Source organism: Anser anser (genome assembly GCF_964211835.1).
Source record: "Anser anser genome assembly, chromosome: 1".
NCBI classification, from domain to species: Eukaryota; Metazoa; Chordata; class Aves; order Anseriformes; family Anatidae; genus Anser; species Anser anser.
In genome coordinates, this window is record NC_139720.1 from 69,051,327 (window position 1) to 69,073,316 (window position 21,990).

Here is a 21,990-nt window from a genome sequence, read left to right on the forward strand (position 1 = left end):
AGTCATGAGATTTACAGCCTTAACACTCAAACAAAACTCATTTAAGACACGAATCTTCAAGATGCCAGATTCCTACTCTTGACAGCAGTGGGAAATTCTGCACCTTGTAGATTTATTTTCCACATGTTGAAATCTTGAGAATTAAAATGGATGTGGAGAAAATCCAATGTCTTCTTGTCAAATGATGGCCCAGTATCCATGGGTTACAATATTCTGAATAACGAGTGCTAGATCTGTTTTCACTCCATATCTGTCCTATTCAGTATTTTATCCTAGCTGGTCTCTAGGAGACAACCCTTAAGCAGGACCTCCACAAGTTGCAGTGGTGGGTCACAAATGTTAACTTCCTGGTGTCTGGGGGATGTTTAGGAAGAGATGCACAGTTGGATAGCATAGAGGCAGAAAATTTTATCCAGATACCATTTCCAGAGAGTGCCCTGCCTATGTAAGAGACCCATTTCTTCAGAGCTGTCCCCAAATCCTTATTGTCTGTGTAAAGCATAAATCTTTCCAGGAAAGAGTCAGCAAGGGATGCTTACAGCTTTCTAACAAGAGTCTCACTTGTTTCCAGAAAGGAATTGCTAGGCTAAAAACAGCCAGCAAGTGGTACTTCCTGAACGTTCAAAAATATCTTTATTTTCATATATACCAGTGTCACTGGTGTTAATGTTTTACCAGATGTAATGAGTTGTGTGAACAGTCAAAGCATAAGCACAGACTGAGAAAAGTGAAGTCAGTGGTCCATCATAAGTAGGATTTTTTCCATTATCTACATGTTTGCATCTTTTTAGAGGGACAATGTACTACCTCAGATAGAATGGAGCCATTTCCTTGTGTTTAATAATCCCTTGAAATTGTGCTACTGTAAAATGCTTCACGTCCTATTAATATGCTCAAAGCCTCCTTCATCTCTGTTGAAGTTTGACAGGTCTAAATGAGGTTTAATATACAGCAATGCATTGTGGAGGTCTGGAGTAGAGACTGAGCAGCTCCTGACATTTCACATTTTGGAAATAGTTACAATTACCACACAGAATGATCATGAGCAAACAAACAAAAATAGTCTTTCAAGCATTATTTCAGGCAGGTAACAAGCTGGAAGACAAACTAGCAGTGTTCAGGCCATTAGAAAATATTTACTCTTGCAACGGATTTGTGGAACTGTAATTAATAACACACAATAGGGTTTAACAAGGAAGGGTGACATTTTAAGATATGTTCAAGTGAATTATTGATCACTCCTTTATGATAACTGACATGGCTGTGAAAGCTTCAGGCCATGAAGTTACTTCAGGCCACTAATAATAGCAAAGAACATGAACAGCTCTTGAGCTGGCATAAGTCATAGACCCAAAGTTTTCCTCCAGCTCCAGGGCATGCCTGTGACAGAGCACTCATATCAGAAAGGAAAGGTTCTGTTTGTGTTCTGCTGGGACTCCACCAGCAGATCTGTCAGGACAAGATAAAATGCAAGAGAGTAGACACATCCTATGGTGCACTGAAGGCTACAGCATTTCCTTTTGCTCTGGACCCAACCTTGTAGATTTCTCTGGATGTACAAAGACCTGCTCTACCACACCAAACTCCAACACCTGAGGTAGTCTACGCTGAGCTCACAAATTCAATTCTGTTGTTATTGTTGTTTTTCTCTGGAGCTTGCAGCTCTGGTGGTTGTAAAATATCTTTGAATGTCACAGGTTTAGAGGCAATTTAAAAAAAATAATTTTTCCTCCCTCAGAATTCATATAAAAATATGGGAAGGTAATGTGTTTTCTTTAAAGGCATAAATTTTGAGACTTTTAAGATGTAATAAAGCTTTCCTGATCTATCTCAGACAGTTATGTATATCTGCAACTACTGTTTAATTTTGTGAGTTAATCTGTGCTTACTGTTGGGGAGAATTTGACCTGTGATCTGCAGGATCCTTCAGAATTTTCAACTTTGGAATATGTTACTTTATAGAAATCTCCATTAACACTGTAGTTTAACTAATATCACAGAAACATATTCATAACTTAAAACTTTAAACTAGAGTCAAAGGGGGAAGGGGATAAAACCAGGCACGCTGGTGATGAGCTAAGGGATGGTGTGCTAGAATCAGAGGGACTGTGTGCTAGTGAGGCCCTTCGGTCAGCTACACAAGGTGCTGTGTGTAGGGAGGCGCATTTGAAGTGCTTCTACACAAATGCACGCAGTATGAGGAATAAAATGGATGAGCTAGAAGTCTTGGCCCGGTCCCACAGCTACGACATCATCGGCATAAACGAAACCTGGTGGGATGAGTCCTGTGGCTGGTGTGTTGCAATAGATGGTTACAGGCTCTTCAAGAGGGACAGGCAGGGTAGGTGACGTGGCGGGGTGGCAATGTATGTGAAGCAGGGGCTGGACTGTGTGGAACTTCAAGTTGGCGATGGCAAACTTGAGAGCCTCTGGGTAAGGATTAAGGGACGAACAAATAAAGGGGATGTCGTTGTGGGAGTCTATTACAGACCACCTGGCCAGGACGACAACGCCGATGAATCATTCTTTGCAGAGCTAAGAGATGCCTCGAGATCAACTCCACTTGTCCTTATGGGGGATTTCAACTTGCCAGACGTCAGCTGGGATCACCACACGGCTGACACGAGCAAGTCCAGGAGGTTCATAAAGCACCTAGATGGTAACTTGTGGTGCAGGTGCTAAGGGAGCCAACTAGGAAAGGTGCCCTCCTAGATCTGTTGCTGGAGAACAGAGAGGGTCTTGTGGGAGACGTGGCAATTGGCGGCCGTCTTGGTCATAGTGACCATGAAGTGGTCGAATTCAGAATTTATGGTGACAGAAGGAAAACTGCCACCAAAACCTCAGCCCTGGATATGGGGAAAGCAGACTTCAGGCTGCTCAGGGAACTAGTCAGCAAGGTCCCCTGGGAAACTGCTTTTGAAGGCATTGGCGTCCATCAGTGCTGGTCAATCATTAAGCACTGCCTCCTAAAAGCACAAGATGAGGCTATTCCAAAGTATCGGAAGTCAGGCAGGCGGGGCAGAAGGCCGGCCTGGCTGACCAGGGAACTTCTACTGGAGCTTAGGCGAAAAAAGAAAGTGTACAACTGCTGGAAGGAGGGTCAGGCGAAGAGGAAGGAATACAGGGATGCTGTTTGTGTTTGTAGGAAGAAAATTTGTGTGGCCAAGGCCCAACTAGAGTTGAAGCTGGCCATGTCTGTGGGAGACAATAAAAAAGGTTTTTTTAGATATGTGAACAGAAAAAGGAGAACTAAAGAAAACATAGGTCTGTTACTAGATGGGGAAGGTCTCCTCACAAACAATGACATAGGCAAAGCAGGGACGTTTAACGCCTTCTTCGCCTCTGTCTTCAACACTGATGATGGGCTTCGGGACCCAGGGTGCCCTGAGCTGGAGGACCATGACAGTGGGAATGACAAACTCCCAACTGACCCTGAATGTGTGCGGGATTTGCTGTTCCACCTGGATCCATACAAGTCCATGGGTCCGGATGGGATTCATCCCAGGGTGCTTAAAGAGCTGGCTGACGTCATCGCGGGACCTCTCTCAATTGTTTTTCAACGATCTCGGGAATCTGGAGAGGTCCCATTGGACTGGAAGCTGGCAAATGAAGTGCCAATTTTCAAGAAGGGTAAGAAAGAAGACCCTAGCAATTACAGGCCCGTCAGTCTCACGTCAGTGCCTGGTAAAATTATGGAGAGGATGATCCTTGAAGTTATTGAAGCGCAGCTGGGGGACAATGCAGTCATTGGTCCCAGCCAACATGGGTTCATGAGGGGTAGGTCCTGCCTAACAAATTTGATTTCCTTTTATGATAAGATCACCCATCTAGTCGATCAAGGGAAACCAGCTGATGTGATCTTTTTGGACTTCAGCAAAGCTTTTGACACGGTTTCCCATAGGATCCTACTGGACAAAATGTCCAGCATACAACTTAACAAAAACATCATGCGATGGGTGAGCAATTGGCTGACAGGCAGGCCTCAAAGGGTTGTGGTAAATGGGGCCACATCTGGCTGGCGGACAGTCACCAGTGGGGTCCCTCAAGGCTCCATTTTAGGGCCAGTCCTCTTCGATGTTTTTATAAATGATTTGGATGTAGGACTAGAAGGTGTGTTGAGCAAATGTGCCAATGACACCAAAATTGGAGAAGCTGTGGACTCGGATGAGGGTGGAAAGGCCTTGCAGAGAGATCTGGACAGATTGGAGAGCTGGGCGATCACCAACCACATGAAGTTTGACAAGAGCAAGTGCCGGGTCCTGCACCTGGGACGGGGCAACCCTGGCTATACATAGAGACTGGGCGACGAGATGCTGGAGAGCAGCCCCGCAGAGAGGGATCTGGGGGTTGTGGTTGACAGCAAGCTGAATATGAGCCAGCAGTGTGCCCTGGCAGCCAGGAGGGCCAACCGTATCCTGGGGTGCATCAAGCACGGCATCGCGAGTCGGTCAAGGGAAGTGATTGTCCTGCTCTACTCTGCGCTGGTGCGGCCTCACCTTGAGTACTGTGTGCAGTTCTGGGCACCACAGTACAAAAAGGACATTAAACTGTTGGGGAGTGTCCAGAGGAGGGCGACGAAGGTGGTGAAGGGCCTAGAGGGGAAGACGTACAAGGAGCAGCTGAGGGAACTGGGCCTGTTCAGCCTGGAGAAGAGGAGGCTGAGGGGGGACCTCATTGCAGTCTACAACTTCCTCGTGAGGGGGAGTGGAGAGGCAGGTGACCTATTCTCCGTTATCACCAGTGACAGGACCCGTGGGAACGGTGTTAAGCTGAGGCAGGGGAAGTTTAGGCTGGACATCAGGAAGAGGTTCTTCACCGAGAGGGTGGTTGCACACTGGAACAGGCTCCCCAGGGAAGTAGTCACTGCACCAAGCCTGTCTGAATTTAAGAAGCGATTGGACTGTGCACTTAGTCACACGGTCTAAACTTTTGGGCAGACCTGTGCGGTGCCAGGAGTTGGACTTGATGATCCTTATGGGTCCCTTCCAACTCGGGATATTCTATGATTCTATGATTCTCTGAACTTGGCAGCCCTTCTATATAATAATCTCCCATTGTATTTAGGTGCTAAATAATTCCCATTACACCCACCTTTTTGCCACAGACCTTTAGATCCCCTAAAGCTTCTATCTCAAATCAATCACGTATCTGCTTTCTCTCTGAGCTTCAGGGCTCCCTCTGTTCAGTCTGTGTTGTATTTTTTCCAAGCTCATCCCTCCTTGTCTTCTAGTCTTTGCAATGTATGAGAATAAGGAGGAAGTTTGTTATTTCTCAGTCTTGATCAGTATCTCCAGCCTCGTCCATATGATCACTCAGTTCAGATGTGCTGTGCTTTTTGTAAGATCTCCAAATGTGACAGTGTGACAGATAAGCATGCAGTGACATTATAAAAATGCAGAGTGTCATATTCATATTCATATCAGAATAACAAGACTTTTTTTAAAAAATATGGAGTATTATCTCCTGAGAGTCAAGATGCATATGATTGCCTATTGCTCTGTGTAGAAGTCGCAAATCCAAATCACGTTAGAGAATGCCACAATTGAGTATTTGGAGTTAACTTCTTTCCTGGAATGGCAAGGTAGCACTACAGAGTATTCTCAAGGCCCAAGATGTTACACCAGTCCTCTAACATGCATTTAAGTGGCATAATAGCTATCAGAGCAGAGCCTCCAAACCTCTGTGTAGGTAAGGGCAAAAAACAGTTTTGAGTAGTGAACAAGAAGTGCAGTTACTAGGTCAGAGCCCTGCATAGTGCAATTAGTGCTGCACTCAGGAAGATGGTACACTTAAGCTATTTCTGCATGTCTTGTAATCATATTTGTAGGAACATCTCTGGGGGGATCAGAGGCAGATTCTAAAATCAGCTGAGAGACTGTCTATTCCAAGATGCATCTTGTTCCCTAACCCCCAGATACTTACCCTGTCTTCTCCTCTGTAATCATTTAATTTTCACATTAATACACTGAGTTCAGCAACACAGGTGTTTGCGTATGATCAAATACCAAGGCAAAGTGCAACTTAGAGCTTAGGTCCAAGCACATACATTTGAGGTTTAATATACGAGAATGTTTTTCTTACCTTCACCCCCTTCTTCATACGTCTAATTCATCTTCAACTTATTGCTACTATGTGATAAAACAGATAGTAACACTCCAGATGGAAATTCTTTGCAGCACATCTGTAAAATATCTAGCTTAGATCATGCTATTTAAACGGTACTATTACTAAATGTCTACATGGCAATCTAAAGCAGAATTTATGTGAATTTATTCATATTAAGCTTTTCACCACTAGATGCCTATAAGCTGTTTCTGTTTTCTTATATAATTCTTCTCTCCCTTACCCCTCCCAAAGTTATATTTGTTCACAACTATTATTCCTTTTGTAATCCAAGACCAGTGAATTTGGGGTCATGCTTGTCACAAGCTTCTCAGCAACTTTCCCCTGTGGGTTACAGGGATCTGGGCTCAACCACAAGTCAAAGAAAGGGCAGGTTTTTCAGGACATGGTGGTGGCCTGATACACTGGAAGTATATGTCTGGCATGGGCTGAGCTGCCTCTGTGTAGGGAAACAAATCTGTGGGGTTGGAGGAGAGAGTATATCTGAAGAGAAACAGGTTCGTTCAGCAGAATGTGTCAAGGCGAATTCACAGAATTGTTTAGGCTGGAAGGGACCTCTTGGGATCATGTAGTCCAATCCTCATGCTCAAGCAGGGTTCCCAGCTAGAGCATATTCCCCAGAAGGGTGTCTGGTCAGGTGCTGAATATCTCAGCAGATATTCAGACCTGCTCCACAACCTCTCAGGGCAGCCTCTTCCAGTGTTTGACCGTACTTGTATTATCTCTTTCTTGTGTTAAGATGGCATGTGTTTGGATTTGTGCCTATTGCCTCTTGTCCTGTCAGTGAGCATTACTGAGAAGAGTCTGGCTTCCCTTCATTTCCTCCCATCAGATAACTGTACACATTGATAATATGCCTCCTGAGCTTTGCTTTCTGCAGACTGAACAATTCCAGCTCAGTCTCTCTTCATATGAAAGATGCTTTAGTGTCGTGATCACCTCTGTGACCCTTCAGTGAGAGAAGTCTCTTCAGAGAGGTTGCAAAGGATGGAACAGATGTTCTCCATTCTGTTCTCTCGGAAAAATGAGCGGCAGAGAGGTTGTGGATGTAAACTGATTTCTGCTTTGTGACTTGCGTATATTGCCATTGCAAAATGATGTCTTCTGCTATCTGTAAGGAGAAAGCAGAGGCAGGGTTTGCTGAGGCCTGACTGTAGTCTTTTTCTTTTTTTCTTTTCTTTTTTTTTAATATGCAGCTAGAAGGAAGTAGTGTGATAATCTGGTTTAGCCATATAGCACAAGCTGATGTAATATCAGAGAACTACCAAATAAAATCTCCTGAAAGACCAACGCATCCCGTAAGGAAGGAGTTCCTGAAACAACATGTTGACTTTGGAAAATACCAAGAAAATCTGTCTAACATACATTCTTCCTGTCATAATACTATACCTCATTATATGCTTCTCTTCTACAGCATGAGGATGACCAAAGACAGTTCAGTGTGAATCAGCTGTTAGAATATACTTGTGCTTGGAGACTGACTCGGTAAGAACACTGGTATTTAATAGTATTTCTATTTGTAATTGTTTGTATTGGTAGTGAGCCTCCTGACCTCAAAACACCTCAAATTCCAAGACCTGCTAGGGACAGGAATGATACCAAAAGGAAAGAAAATTGATATGGTGTCTTAAGACTTTTCTTTTCAGACCTTATCAGTTGCTTAGCAAAAATCTATAATTGTATATAGATCTACCCAGTTCTCACCCTTTAATGTTGTTGAAGGTTTCATTTAGAGGTTACATGTTTCTCGAAGTTTCCCAGGATTAAAGAAACCATAATAATCAAGTGTGTTGCTCTGACAGAGAGAATGAGTAAATACTGTAAAAATAATAATTTACTGGTCATTATCCTTGTGGTTTTACAGTTCGGTCAAATTCTGTTTTATTTTTTTATTGGGGCTAGCTATGACAGATTTTTAACTTAGTACACAAAGTGCGTCTGACTCTAAATCTAACCTGCCACGGATAAGCAGTAAATAAGATAGATTCCTCATTCAACTTTCATTATGTTCCATTTCAAACACTTAGAAAGAAGTGCTGTTTAATGCTTTTTGTAATGTTTTTCATCGACGTGTCATAAAGTACTTTGCCAAGGAAGCTAGATGCTACACCTGTCATTTAGCAGATGGAGGAGAAACAGAGAGGTTGTGAGTTGTTCAAGGAGAATGTCTGGTGCTTATCGAGGACCCATCTGGTTTCCTAGGAGCATGGCTCAAATTTCCATTATGGTCCTTGCTGTACAGAGATCAAACTAATCATACAGTCTCTATATGCACCACTTATTCACTGTTTTATTTCTTGTGATGTGGCCTTTTTCATTGCAAGGAGTGTCTTCAGAAGGGATATGTGATAAAAGATGCTGAGTTGCAAAATTCCTCCAGATTTCCTTTGATGCTGTAGGGCAATGAATAACTGGTAGCACGGGCAATAAATACTTCCTTCAACCACAAGTTCAGTAAGTATTGAAAAAGCAGAAGCATGAACTGTGTTAGATTGCTCTTTTCTGCTTGTCCCATGGGTTGTTGGTGGGTGTGGAAAAATAATTTTCCAGCAGTGGTGACACAGAAAGATCTGCAGTCAGGCCCTGTGCTATCAACTACATTACTAACTCATCTGAAAAAAAAAAGGGGGGGGGGAGGGTAATACCTAAGTGACAAAAGTTTGCTGACCATAATGTGTGCAACAACTGCTTGTGATGATCTGTAGAAGGATTTTGCAGTATTAAGTCAACCATGTGATAAAATGGCAGATGAAATTTTGAGATGATAAATGTAGATGGGAGGAAAGAGTCTTAAATTCATGTATGAAATCATAGGCTCCGAGTTGAATTTTACCACCAGGAATGAGTAGTTGGGTTTATAATAAATAGTTCTGAATGTCAGTTTGGTGCACAGTGGTTGTGAATAAGATAAAAACAAATGTTGGGAGTTATAAACGGAATAAAAACAAGAATGACAAAAACAAATACCCACAATATTATGTCACAGGATCAATGTAGGGTATTCTTTTACCTTGAATACTGCTGGCAGTTCTGATTCTTCCATTTCAAATATGATGTAGTAGAACTTTAAAAAGTGAAGAGAAGGGCAGTAAGAATTCTAAGAGGTATGAAATGCCTTCCATATGAGAAACAAGTAAGTGACAATATTCTGATAAAGACATAAAAAATCCTGATCTCTTTATCCAGAGAAAGGGATGAAAGATAGGTATTTTTTCAGATGTGAAGTATATATAAAATTGAGGAGCACAGAAAATGTGCATAGGAAAGGATCATTTACTGCACCTTCCAATGCAAGAATAAAGGAACATGAAGGGAAAGTAGCACATTCAAAATGGTCAAGAATACGCATTTCTTTCTATAAGATCTAATGAAGTGATGTCTGGGCACAGTCCAGATTACCCAGGACTGTGTCCAGACTGTTTCTGCGTATCTCCAAGGATGGAGGTTCCACAGGCATGCTGGTCAACCTGTGCCAATGCGCAGTCACCCGCACAATGCAACAGGGTTTCTTTGTGTTCAGGTGGTACCTCTTCTGTTCCATTTTGTGTCCATTGCCTCTTATCCTCTCACTGGGTACTGCTGAAAAGAGGCTGGCTTTGCCTTTTTGCACCCTCCTTTTGGGTATTTCAATGCGTTGATGAAATCTCCTCTCAGCCTTCTTTCCTCTAGACTAAACAGTCCCAGCTCTTTACACCTTTCTTCATATGAGAAATGCTCCAGTCCCTTGAACATCTCTGGGGCCCTTTTTTGAAACCTCTCCAGTATGTCCACCTCTCTCTTACACTGGGGAGCCCAGAACTGGATGTGATTACTCCCATTGTGGCCTCACCGGTGCTGAGTGGAGGGGAAAGATCACTTTCCTCAACCTGCTGGCAATACTTTGCCTAATGCAGCCCAGGATACTAATTAGATTTATTTTATTTTCCCCTGAAAGGACATATTACTGAGTCATGTTCAGCTCAATGATGTCCACGAGGACCCCAAGGTCCTTTTCTGCAAAGCTGATTTCTGGACAGTCAGCTCCCAGCATATATTGATGCATGGAACTTTTCCTCCCCAGGTGCAGAACTTGGCAGAGAAGAAAAAAAGAATGAACTGGAACCTTATTTTTTTAATCATCAGATTGGCTCTCACAGGCAAATATGAACAAACAAACAAACAAACAAACAAAACAGCAGCCCCTACATTGCTTCACTCACTGATTTTCATAGCTTGAAAATTAAACACAATGTAAATTGTGAGTGCATCAGCAGAACTACAGTCCACTGTACCAGAACTGAATTTGGCCCATAATCACCAACATTGAGGTGCCAGTAACTATAACATTATGGCTAGTCTGATCCATGCATTTAGGCAAAACTCAGCTAGGCAGCATGGTTATAAGTGGTCTTTTAGAAAGGAAACCAAGTGCCATCCCACAGTAGGTACTGCTGCCAGGAAAATGAAAAAACAAATGCTGTAAGGATATGCTATATATGACCGTCTTCTTCCTCCCATATAGACGAGTCAGGATCCAAGACTGACTCTCCGAAGTTGTTCATACTTTTATTTGTTTGTTTTTCTTTTCTTTTCAAAGCCTTGCTAAAAAAAGATCCAAAAATTTCCTTAGTATCAAAGAAACACTAAATGATTGTTGGTTAGCATATTTCTGCATAATTCATGTTTCTGTTATCATATTTCTGCACAGCTGTCAAAGATGTTAAAGTATTTGGCATGCATTTATAGTAACATGACTATTATTAGTTATCTAGTAGCAGAAGATTCAGGATAACATTAGTTAGAGGTGTCTTGGTCATTGTTGCATGTTGTTGGATTTTTTTTTCTGTTTTTTTATGTAAAATTATGGCTACTTTATACATATATTTATCTATATAAAATTCTCTAGGGTAGAATCAACTGATGGAAAATATGCTTTTTTTTTTTTTTTTTCCTTAGGTAGTAGGCTAAGCATGCTAGTAAGCATGCTTAACTGTGTGCATCAAGGCAATAGGGTAAGCTTATATGTCCAGGACTACTTCTGAGCTGAGTAATGGTATGAAAAAGATGTTATGCCTGGAGACTTGGTCAAAGCAAAGCAACAACTTGTATTAGCTATGATTTAACAGGATTACAGGAGGAATTGCCAGGCAGCTTCTCAATGCTCAAACTGCCTGGCTAGATAAGGCTAGTGCAGATTGCAAATAAAAAGCCACAAAGGCAAAGCCATCTGTAGGAGGAGGTGAACATTAGGCATCTACAGGGAAATGCACTCTGGTATTACCACAAGGAAGGTCTACCTGATTTTTTTTATTATTCTGCGTGATAATTTCAGTGAAATTTCCTCTTCTTTCCTCCTTTTAGCATATGATATATGGTGAAAATCTAGTGACATACTGTACAACCTATACTTTGGACCATAGTTGCAACCCTAAGCTCTGATTGCTGCTAGCCCAGCTTAGGTACACAAGGACTCACACAGTTCCTCCATAAACAATATTCTGCTTGCTCTGAAGTAATCAAAATGCTGAGATGACTTTCAGCTACCAGTCCACAATGCTGGGGAAGATCCCTCTAATCTTTCTAATGAGAGTGAACCCTAGTAGAAAGGGACAGTGGGACATACAGGAGGGGGAAAAGTGCCAGCGAGAAAGTGACATTTTAACAAAAAAACCAAACCAAACCAAACCAAACAAACGAACAAAATAAACCACCGAAGAAAGAATGTAAATTGAAGATTCTACTTTTCCATAAAAGCACACGTATACTTTAACTAGTATACCTAGTACCATCAAGGTCTTAAGGTATCCAGTTACCAGAGAGAAGGCTGGGCAGGATGTGTAAGTGAGAATTAAGGTTTTCCTATCATTTTCTGAAAACTTGACCCTACAGAGGTAGTTGTCAAAGGAAAAGGAAAGTGTATTCCTTTATGCAATAACTTTAGCCATTTTAAATGGCAAATAGAATTTCACTGTGCTTACAACACAGTGTGATTATGATTGGAAACAGAAAATGACACAAATACTCTTTAAAAAGCAAAACTCTGACTCTGGTTATCTGTTATGGATAGCATATGGTTCTAAAATGGTAAGATTTACAGCTGAAGCATCAGTCCTGCAGTTCAGTGTAGAAAGGCCTGTGCTCTTGTTCATAACCCTACAAAATTTAATGAAGCTTTGCTGAGGCACAGCAATCTGCCTGCACAGACTTTGTGGCAACTTGCGTAGTTTGACAAAGGCATGGGACTACAGTGTGGCAGATGTCTCCCAATGAGTTAAACCAGTTTTCAGGATTTAATTGAATGCCAATGTAAAATCAACTCACAGCTGTGGTAATAGTATGGAAAAGGCAGTTGCTGAAACAGTTTGAGCGTATAAACTTTAGAACTGTAAGCAAATAAAGTTTAACGAAATCTGTAACAATTATGCCCCTTTTTGTAATACACATTTTTATACTTGTGGCTTGTATGGGCTTTTGAAATGTAGAGCTTTTCCAGATGTTTTGCAGATGTTTCGCCTGTTTCTCTGCAGCTTTACAGCCTGAAGTGATTGAGAAACAAGGCATCGTAGCATGTACTTAAGTCCATCCTTCAAGGTAATGTTTAAGCACATGCTTAACCTTAGAGAAATAAATGGGATTTAGAGTTAAATAGACATTTAAATAGCAAATCACTTTGGTAGTTCTTTCACTTGTGAAACTTGTGTCCTCCAGGTAAAAGAGGACTTTTACACCTACACTCATCTACATCTACATACTACATCTACATACTACATCTACATCTACACTCGTGGCAAATGGCTACCAAAGAGCCAGAGAGAACCAGGCTCATGAATACCAGGCATCTGCTTACGCATTTGTCCTTATTTTATATCAACGTTAAAATCACTGTCAGTTAAACTATTTTTGATTTATAGAATGGGGAGGAAAATAAATGTTCTCTTTATCCAATAGCTATTAATTTGATGTTGTTCTCTTTTTTTTTTTCCAATTTCCAGACTGAACCTTGTCTCAGTTATTATGAAATACAGAGGTCAAGTGGAGCATCTATTGCAAAATGAGGTATTTGTTCTCACTCCGTTATACCAGAAAAGCGTTAACTATAATTTGAAAGGTATATAATTATTAGCCAGTCTCAAATGCAATTAAAGAGGACTTTTAATTAAGGCTGCTCAACGTGACTTTTGAAGGGTATAAATTCTATTAACAAGACTTGAGATTAAGAAGAATGTGCTACAAAGGTAAAATATCAGAGATGACTGTTTCTAAGCATCAGGGAATCTGTAAATAAAATCGGTATAATTGGGTTGACAGTATAATATTTGGAATTAGTAGAGGTATAGTATACTTTGTATCTGAAAAATTTGTCCTCGATTTTGCAAACTCACAGGCAAGTGTCTACATATTTAGGATATATATATATGTATATGCAAATATATATTCAAACTTGAGACTGCAGAATTAGGTTTAGGCAGCAAAAAAAAGCCCTATAAGGGCTTTTTCTAAAGTATTGTGGGCTGCCAGTTGAATATTACATCCTTGAAGGAAATCTTAGTTTTAACTATGTTTTAGGCAGCATTTAAACCTAAAGTACAAATGCATATTTGAGTGGTAGCCTGGAAGAAACCAAATATCTACTTGATCTGAGTTTCAGGTTGTTATACCAACTGAATTTCAAGGGTTTGTACTGGAAAGAAATGAGTTTTAACTCCTTACGCTGAGGTGTGGATTTTTTTTGAAAAATATGTTAAAACCTAAGATTACTATTTCAGTTCAGAAATGTCACCTGTACTAAAGTCCAATTTTTAATATTTCTGGATATTCTTGATTCACGGGTGTTGCTATTTTGAATAGTCAGAAAACATATAAATGTACATACAAGTATGTGTGTATACACATACACATAAAGGCACATATGCATACAGACATACTCAAATACATATATATATATCAATATATGTAGGTAAATGTATTCTACATTTTTGTTTATGTGAAGTGCATAAAAGTTCAAAAGCTGTTGAACTGTGCCTAATTACAAAGAAAATCTCTGGTTTTGATACTGTGTAGTCATTCACTGAACTTTGCTTCTGTAAGCAGTCTCTCAAAGGAGACTTTTTAGTGTATAAAATGGGATGCAGTCATAGACATTTGGAAAAATCAAGGTCCCCAAACTTAAATGTGCATATATATTTCTTTACTGAAGTAGACCCATCAGTATAGTTACTCACATTCACTTGAAAGTTTAATGCCTATAGTAAAAGGATTCAAAATTTAAAGGTAGCTATAGTCTCAAAATTAATGATACATTACAATACATAGTTTGCAATCTGTGCTATATAGATATTATTCAGACTTAAAATCAAACACTGTTAAATTTGGTTTTGCTCAGGATTTTTACCTTGACTAGGCAATTACTTGATCATTAATTTATCTATAAAGGGAAGACAGAATACTTTTCAATTACTCATTTTATGCAACAAATATGCATATTCTACTATAGAGCTAAATTTCTCTGTAGTTATTTTTTTTCCTTTCTCAAGGTGGTGTCTGCACAAGGACACTAAATAAAGTTTATGTGAGTTGGTTAAAAGAACAAAGCTGCAAGTTAATGATATAGGTCAAATCACCATGCAGATGTTTTCAATCAGAGGCATTGTAACATATAGGCCTTTTTCAAACTAACAGTAATAAGAACTAGTGTTACTGCTTTGCTTTAATAAGTGGCTTGAAAAATTTTGGAGCAGTTATGTAATAAGTTATAGCCACGAATATACTGTTTAAAAATAAAAAAGAGAACCCTTGACTCATTCTTTGAATCTTTGCTTACTTTTTTTCTCTCTCTAAAATCTTAGTAGATTCACTTAAGAAGGTTTAAAATTGTGATCTTTAACTGCACTTTATACCAAGGTTAGATGGGAATAATTATTCTGAAACCAGAACCTGCATCATTGCAGAGAGATGGGACACTTCTTCTTAAACACAATTCACACTCAGTGTGGATAAGCTAGTGGGAGTTGCTCAGAAGTACACATGCATCTGCTTAAGTTCTTTGCTCAGATGGAACTTCCATAAGCACTCAGTTTTAATCAGACAGATCCTGACATCCTCAGTTAAAAAAAAATAAAAATAAAATAAAAATTAAAATAAAATAATAACTTATTTATTTACCTCCTTCCAAATCTGCTTATTCATGGATGCCTTAAAGAGCCATGGAGATACCAATGCATGACTTCTATGACAAATCCACTGTCATCTATATTAGCAATGACCAATAAATGGCAATTTTTTATGATTATTATTTATTTATTTATTTTTACAATGGATAAAGCCTCTAAAATTGAGAAATGAAATTATTAGGATATCTGATATCCAGTAGGGTGGATGTTTCATGGGTGTGGAAGTTGATGCTGTTGGGGTTGAAATGTAGTGTTCCTAGAATCTGTCTAGTCAGACAACTAAGCATTTTGATTGCCCTAATAGTCTGACATCCACTCTATTTTTAAATCTATTCAGACTATACTACTAACATAGAGAGAAAAGATGTTAAATTTTTAATATGGACTGCAAACATAGCTTTTTTATATCATATAAATAACTTAAACCCAAAAATATCCTTCAAAGGTTCTGCTGGAATTTACATATGTAGAGGGAAAAAAAAAAACATATACAAGATGTTGACTATAAATCTTGTTGACTTTCAGGAAATTTATATAAAAAGTCTCTTTTGTAAGATAAATGAATCTCTGCCTTCCTTCATTTCAGGGGGAAAAAAAGAATGATATATGCACATATGGAAAAGCAAAAATTGTACATGCTAACATCTAAAAAGAGAGTGCAAAAGAAGTCATCATTCATAGTATTTAGTACTACACAATTTTCTTATATGCTTACTGTCCTTGGTGTATAATCTGCTTCTTAAAGTAGCTACTGTATAAAAAAGGTATATGGTGTAGTAACTTCCATAAAAACATTAAATACTTTTTAAATTGATCTCTAAACTGAATAGTATATTATACAGAAATAGAGATGTTCCTCAAGACACCCAGCTCTCTTTGAGAAACAGCATATATGTGTGTATATAAAAATATGTAATGTGGGCGTTTCTTTCTCTCCAGCAGTGTAGCTATTGCTCTACTCAAGGATTACACTTGTCTTCATGTAATGCTCATTTACTTCTCAGAAATTGCCCTTGCATGTATTTGTCTGTATCAATGTAAAATCCCTTTTTCTAATAATCCATATCCACATGCAGAGAACAACAACAAAAAATAATAATAAATGAAGATTGTATTTATTTTATTTGCCATATGTATAGTAATTGCATATATACACCTGTATATAATTTTTTACTCAACTGCACAGTAGACTAGCATATATAATATATAATTCATATATAAAGATAATATAGCACATATAATATTCTATAATGCTTTAGTTTTGTCATAGTTATAGATGCTAAGAAAGCTGTATCATTTGTAAAGGCTCCTACTTCTGTTGGCAATGTATGTATGCATAGAGGGGAAATCCTGCAAGAGCTCAATTTAAAAAATCCAGGTGATAGGAGACAAATATGCAGGAGGGAGAAGTGCACTCCTTGTAAATTGCCAAAAGGGTGAATCAGCTTCAGACCAAATGAAGGTCCAAAGTTCTCAAGAGATCACAGGCAGCCATAGCTTTTTTCTCTCTAGAGCCTCTAGTATGAAAAGGTGTTGCTGTTTTTATTTTTCATTAAACAAACAAACAAAATCAACTTACATTTAAAAATACAGTTAAATATGAAATTAGTAACCTCCATATATTTTTATATTTATTTGTATTAATGACAGGTGTTAACCTTCTCAGTACTATCTGAATATAGAACCTAAGCTTGAAAACTGAAATTTCATCTTGGTTTGGTTTCATGCCCCTTTTAAGGCATGAAATGGATAAGTTAGAGAAATGGCTTTATCAGTACATAGACATGCTGTAGCTGACTGAAAGGAATGTTTATCAGTAGGAAAACATGGAGAATATTTTATAGAAGAGCTTCTGCTTTTTCAGAGAATGTTTTAAAGTTTAAAGAAGTCATATAACTTAAATTTTTTAGCACATAAATTTTTATTTATTTATTTATTTTCCTGAACATAGAGTAGTTGATACTTACGAAGAGTTTTTCCTTCCTTTGGGATTCAGATTTTTTTCTTGAATTCCCCAATGCATATCTGACATTATTCATGTAGAGATTTATTTTAATATGGTAATATGTAAAGATTTATGAATTTATTATCAATAAGATTTAATAGTTTGATCTATATATATATACTCTGCAGAAAAGCCAGTTACAAAACCACTCAGTCCACAGGTGTCAGTTTATGCAGCCTCCCACACAGTCACTATTTTTAGGAGGAATATGGATCTCTGCCATCTCTCACAGAGATGGGTAGGAGACAATAGTGGGGATAGATTCACAGTAGGATAAAAACCTCAGAAAGTTTGTGAATCATTTAGGTTCAGATTTTCTAAGCAGTTTCTTACAGAGCTTCTACACTCATGAAGTTCAGATAAACCTCCATTTTGCCTCAAGATCAGTCTTAGCAAATTTGTCACAGTTTTCAATGGGGTACATGTCGAAGGGAATTGGATTTAAAAAAAAAAAAAAAAAAAGCTATACCTAGCAAACTATTGATCAGTAGCAAGTTTGACATAGTCAAACTAATGCTGTTTGCCTATTTAAAAAAAAAAACAAAAAAAAACCAAAAAAAACCACCTTTTTCTCTTCTTTTCTTTCTTTGTTATCAGCAGCATAAAGTTGATAACGTGATTGAAGTTGCTAAAGCAATCTGCAGTATCCTCTGCTTTGTGGAAACCAGAGACATTACTGATGCAGTCAAGAAACTCCTTGTAGTGCCATTGGTGAAAGCACAGGTAAAAAATATATATATATATATACACACACACTAAAGCCTTCTTAAGGCTGCCTTGACAAGCTGATATCCTATTTTATCTTTGGAAGTGGAGCTCGAATAGGTGTGTATGCCAAATTGAGAAGATGCTTGCTTTCTCAGACCATTGCCTTCTTACAAAGCTGTTCTTTCTCTTTTTTTCCTTGTTTCTCTTCTATCTATTGACTTTTAGTCCATGTCTTGTGATATGTCTAACACCTGGGATGGAAAAGTAAACAGTGGGCTATCTAATGTTAACTGGGTTAACCGGTGAATGTGAATTAAACATGCTTAACTACATAAAAGGAACTTAATTATTCCTGATAGGCAGTTTGAGGTCCCATACATGAAACTGGAGAAAGCTAACAATTCATTTTATAACATTTCTCATGTCATAGGAGTGACATACAGCAAATTAATTATCCTGTCATTCATATGCACTTACACTTGACAGGTTCAAACCCTTAAATGCTCATCATTTTACAGGGGCAAGGTTCTCACTCAGAGGTGAGAAGACTCGCCAAAAAACAGTGTGCCAGTTGAAGTGACTTGAGTGGTGCTCACAAAATACCTTCAATCTATGCATTGTTAGCCTTTGTTCATTCCTCTCATATGTTGAGGTGGGGGTAGAGTGGAGCAGTAACTTCCAGCTTAGGTATAGTACAGCACCTGAGCAAATAAACTCTAGAGTATCTGTGACGGCTTTCTGCAGATCTGGGTTGTAAGTAAAGCTATATGTTTCTGGAACAGGGGACACTAGAGCTCACAGAGCAGATATTGAGCATGGTCCTGGACAGAACCAGCTGTGCCCTTCTAGAATTAGTTATGTGGGTGCTTTCTCTCTGAAGGGTAGACTACTGAATGTTTTTTCAAGATGAAAAGCTGGTAAGTATTGTTAAGGACCAAGCTGCAAGAAAAAACATAGCTCTGTTATGATGATGTTGCTCAGAGCTGACCAGCTGATTCACTTAAGTGCACTCCCTTGCTTTCTTTCCAGGTCATGGTTCACTGTAAATCTTGCCTGTGTAGCATCCTAAATCTTTTTGTGTCTGCTGCAGTGTCAATTATTAGAAATCACTATTCTGGTTAACTAACAGCATAAACATGTTTGTTAACTGCACATTTTATCTGGCATGCTATTGAATCAAATGGAGATGAGAGTATCTCCATTTAAGAAGAGGGATTTTTTTGCATTAGAGGGCAAATACAGTAGAGAAAGAGATAAAAGTAATAACAAGGCCTGCTTTTCAGTTAAACCTCAGGTTGTCCTCAGAGATGTCAGGCAGATCAATATCTTCCCCTTGAGAAAAGTATTTTGTCAACCCAGAATCTTTAAGAGATGGATAAAGAGCTTGCTCCTGTAAACAGATAGAAAGGAGTAATAGAAGATAGTCTCCTTTAGGAAGGAATTAGAGCAGAAGTAAAGTACTGGGACTAATTTATTAAAAGGTTTCTTTTGAAATGAATGAGAATTGTTTTAGTGTATTTTCTCTTCGTGTGTTCAGGTCAGCTTGGTGAATCCAGTATGTAAACTGCCTCTTATGACTGGCTTATATTTACTGAGTATCCGTGAGTCCATTTTCAGTCCCATCCTCTCTGAATTCCAATAGACAGATATAGTGGTCAAAGAGACAAATTAGTAGCCCAGTTAGTATTGCCTGTCCCTCCTGTCATGACACGAAGAATAAGGTGATGGGATAAAAAACTAAGAGTGTAGGTCATCTTTCTTAAGTTTAATGTTTCGGTTGATCATGTTTGCTTCTGCTTCTCTTCTGAGTCACTGTCATGCAAATACTATTCTAATATTAGAGACAAACTGATTTTTATTATTAGGCAAATAATTGAATTATGAGCTGATCTATTCTGTTGTGTAAAATCAATAAAAATAAAATAAAACCTGCTCCAAGCGTTTCCAGCTTGCCCTTGCTCATTCCCTTGCATGTGTCCAATGCTGGGGAATTTCCAGCTCTGCTATATAGACTGTCTCCAGTATATCGAGGTTCTACTGAACCAATTTCCATGTACTTCCTCGTATAGACGAAGTAATACTCTTTCCTTTTTCTGTCTTCTATCTATTTCAGTTATGAGCTCTTCAGAGAAAGGAATGCCTTTCTTTATATGTACATTCTCCAGAATAGCAGAGTGCTGGTCCTGGCTGGAATTTCCAGAGAGTAAAAATGTTAAGTGATGGTGGTGATGATAAAATGATTGTGTTTGCTCATCGAAATGATACTGTTCTTAAATACACTCTTTTGAATGTTAAAGTTGAATATTTTATCACTAGTCTTAAAATACTTTTTCACACTTCTCTTGAAGAATACTGACTAGCTTGTTACTATTTTTTTATTATTAATATTTTTTGAAAGAAATACAGTTTTAAGATGTTGAGTTCTTTGTTCTTTTAACATTTCCTTTCAGGCTTTGTTAGTTGAACTTTTTGCCTGTCCCTTGAAACCTTCCTATAAAGGCTGTCTATGACCTTGACTGACACCCCTCTCCCCTTAGTCCCTTACCTGGTGAAGGAAACCTGACTAACAGCTGACTTCAAACAAACTGAGGGAGGGGAGTTGAACTGCTCCTGCACCAGCAAATGCTGCTGCTATATGCTTCTTACTCATCTGAGAAATAAGTGCTGGGATAGTCTATTAGACTGGCAATCTATAAAAAGTTCAGGTCTGAGTCTATGAAGAGCCTCATCTTGCTCAGCAGCCACAGAAGTATAAATGTCATAAGGCAGTAAAGTATATTTCTGCATGTTCTATAACTCAAATGCAGCTCAATTTTATGAAAATAGAGATTACACATTATATAAAACTACATTATATATAGAATAGTGTATATATATGTATAAAACAAATCAGATTTTATTCACGTTTACAAATATTTATACGAAGAAAATAGACCAGCTCTCTTTTCTGTATCAACGTATGTAGCCAGAATTAGTACTCCCTGGTTGGATGCTTGATGGAGCACCAACTCCTCCAATCCCTTTTCAAGTCAATCTTACACTGAAGTGTAGGGGTATTTAATGTGAGTTACGGGTCTTGGTCAAGTGATTAAATCTTGCCATATTAGTCTATCCTGTCAATCTGCTTTGTGTTTCTATTATGCTCATCAACACAGTATCCCAAAGACTTTTTGTTAGGGTGGAAGAGAGGAAGGGTGCCTAACTGCTACAAGGATCAGTCTTTTCTCAGACAAACAAGTAATTTGCACCAATACTGAAATGAAATTTGAGGCTACCTGTCACATCTCAAATACCGCAGCATTACAGACTGGGTAAGGGCAAAATGCCAGAAGAAAAGTTCTAATTGCCTTTTCACCATCTTTTCGTGCTACTTTAGTGTAACGTGGTATGATTTTGTGTGGAATGCCTTCTAACATTTTCATTTGGCAAGCTCTGTGTGCACATAATGTATCAGGGAAACTACTGCTTACTCCTTCCAATGTAAATTACATAGGATGCAATACACATTTGCTATTTGGTATGTACAGATATACATATCTGTACATGGGTGCTTGCTTACTTTAAAAAAATAAAAATCTGTTTCTATTTGTCATTTTATGGGAAAAAAGAAAAAAAAACACACAACTTTCTTCAAATATGTGTTCAATTAAACTATACTTATTACCTCCTTACTGCCTCATTGCCAGTACCATGAATTCCTCCAGTGTGGCTAAGAGATTATGAAAGCAACTGGCACCACTGATAGTTTCTTCTTAACTGATTGTGTCTCTTTATAAAGGTGATTCATTCAGTCTCTGACCAACCTAACCCTGGGATTTTAAAATCCGTTCAGGGGAAATACTGGGCCTGCTGTATAATTAATGTTTTTCATCTCTCTTTTTTCTTCCTTTCTTACAGCAGCTTACAAAAAGTCCTATGAGATCAGATCCTGCCAGAACAGGCACTAATCCACTGTATGTTAAATGGGCTACACTACGTTGAAATTATAAGTGCTGTTCCAAAAGG

General features: G+C 38.7%; 1 protein-coding gene across 6 annotated transcripts in view; it reads left to right on the top strand.

Annotated features, from left to right (window-relative positions):
* Window positions 1-21,990, top strand: part of PIK3C2G (phosphatidylinositol-4-phosphate 3-kinase catalytic subunit type 2 gamma) — a 323,563-nt gene that overhangs the window by 137,808 nt on the left and 163,765 nt on the right. For all 6 annotated transcript variants that reach the window (XM_083808728.1, XM_083808727.1, XM_083808726.1 and 3 more), the window contains 3 exons: window positions 7,538-7,608; window positions 13,095-13,158; window positions 17,875-18,000. In XM_083808728.1, the coding sequence (XP_083664854.1) occupies window positions 7,538-7,608; window positions 13,095-13,158; window positions 17,875-18,000 (261 nt within the window). The remainder of the gene's footprint in view (window positions 1-7,537; window positions 7,609-13,094; window positions 13,159-17,874; window positions 18,001-21,990) is intronic.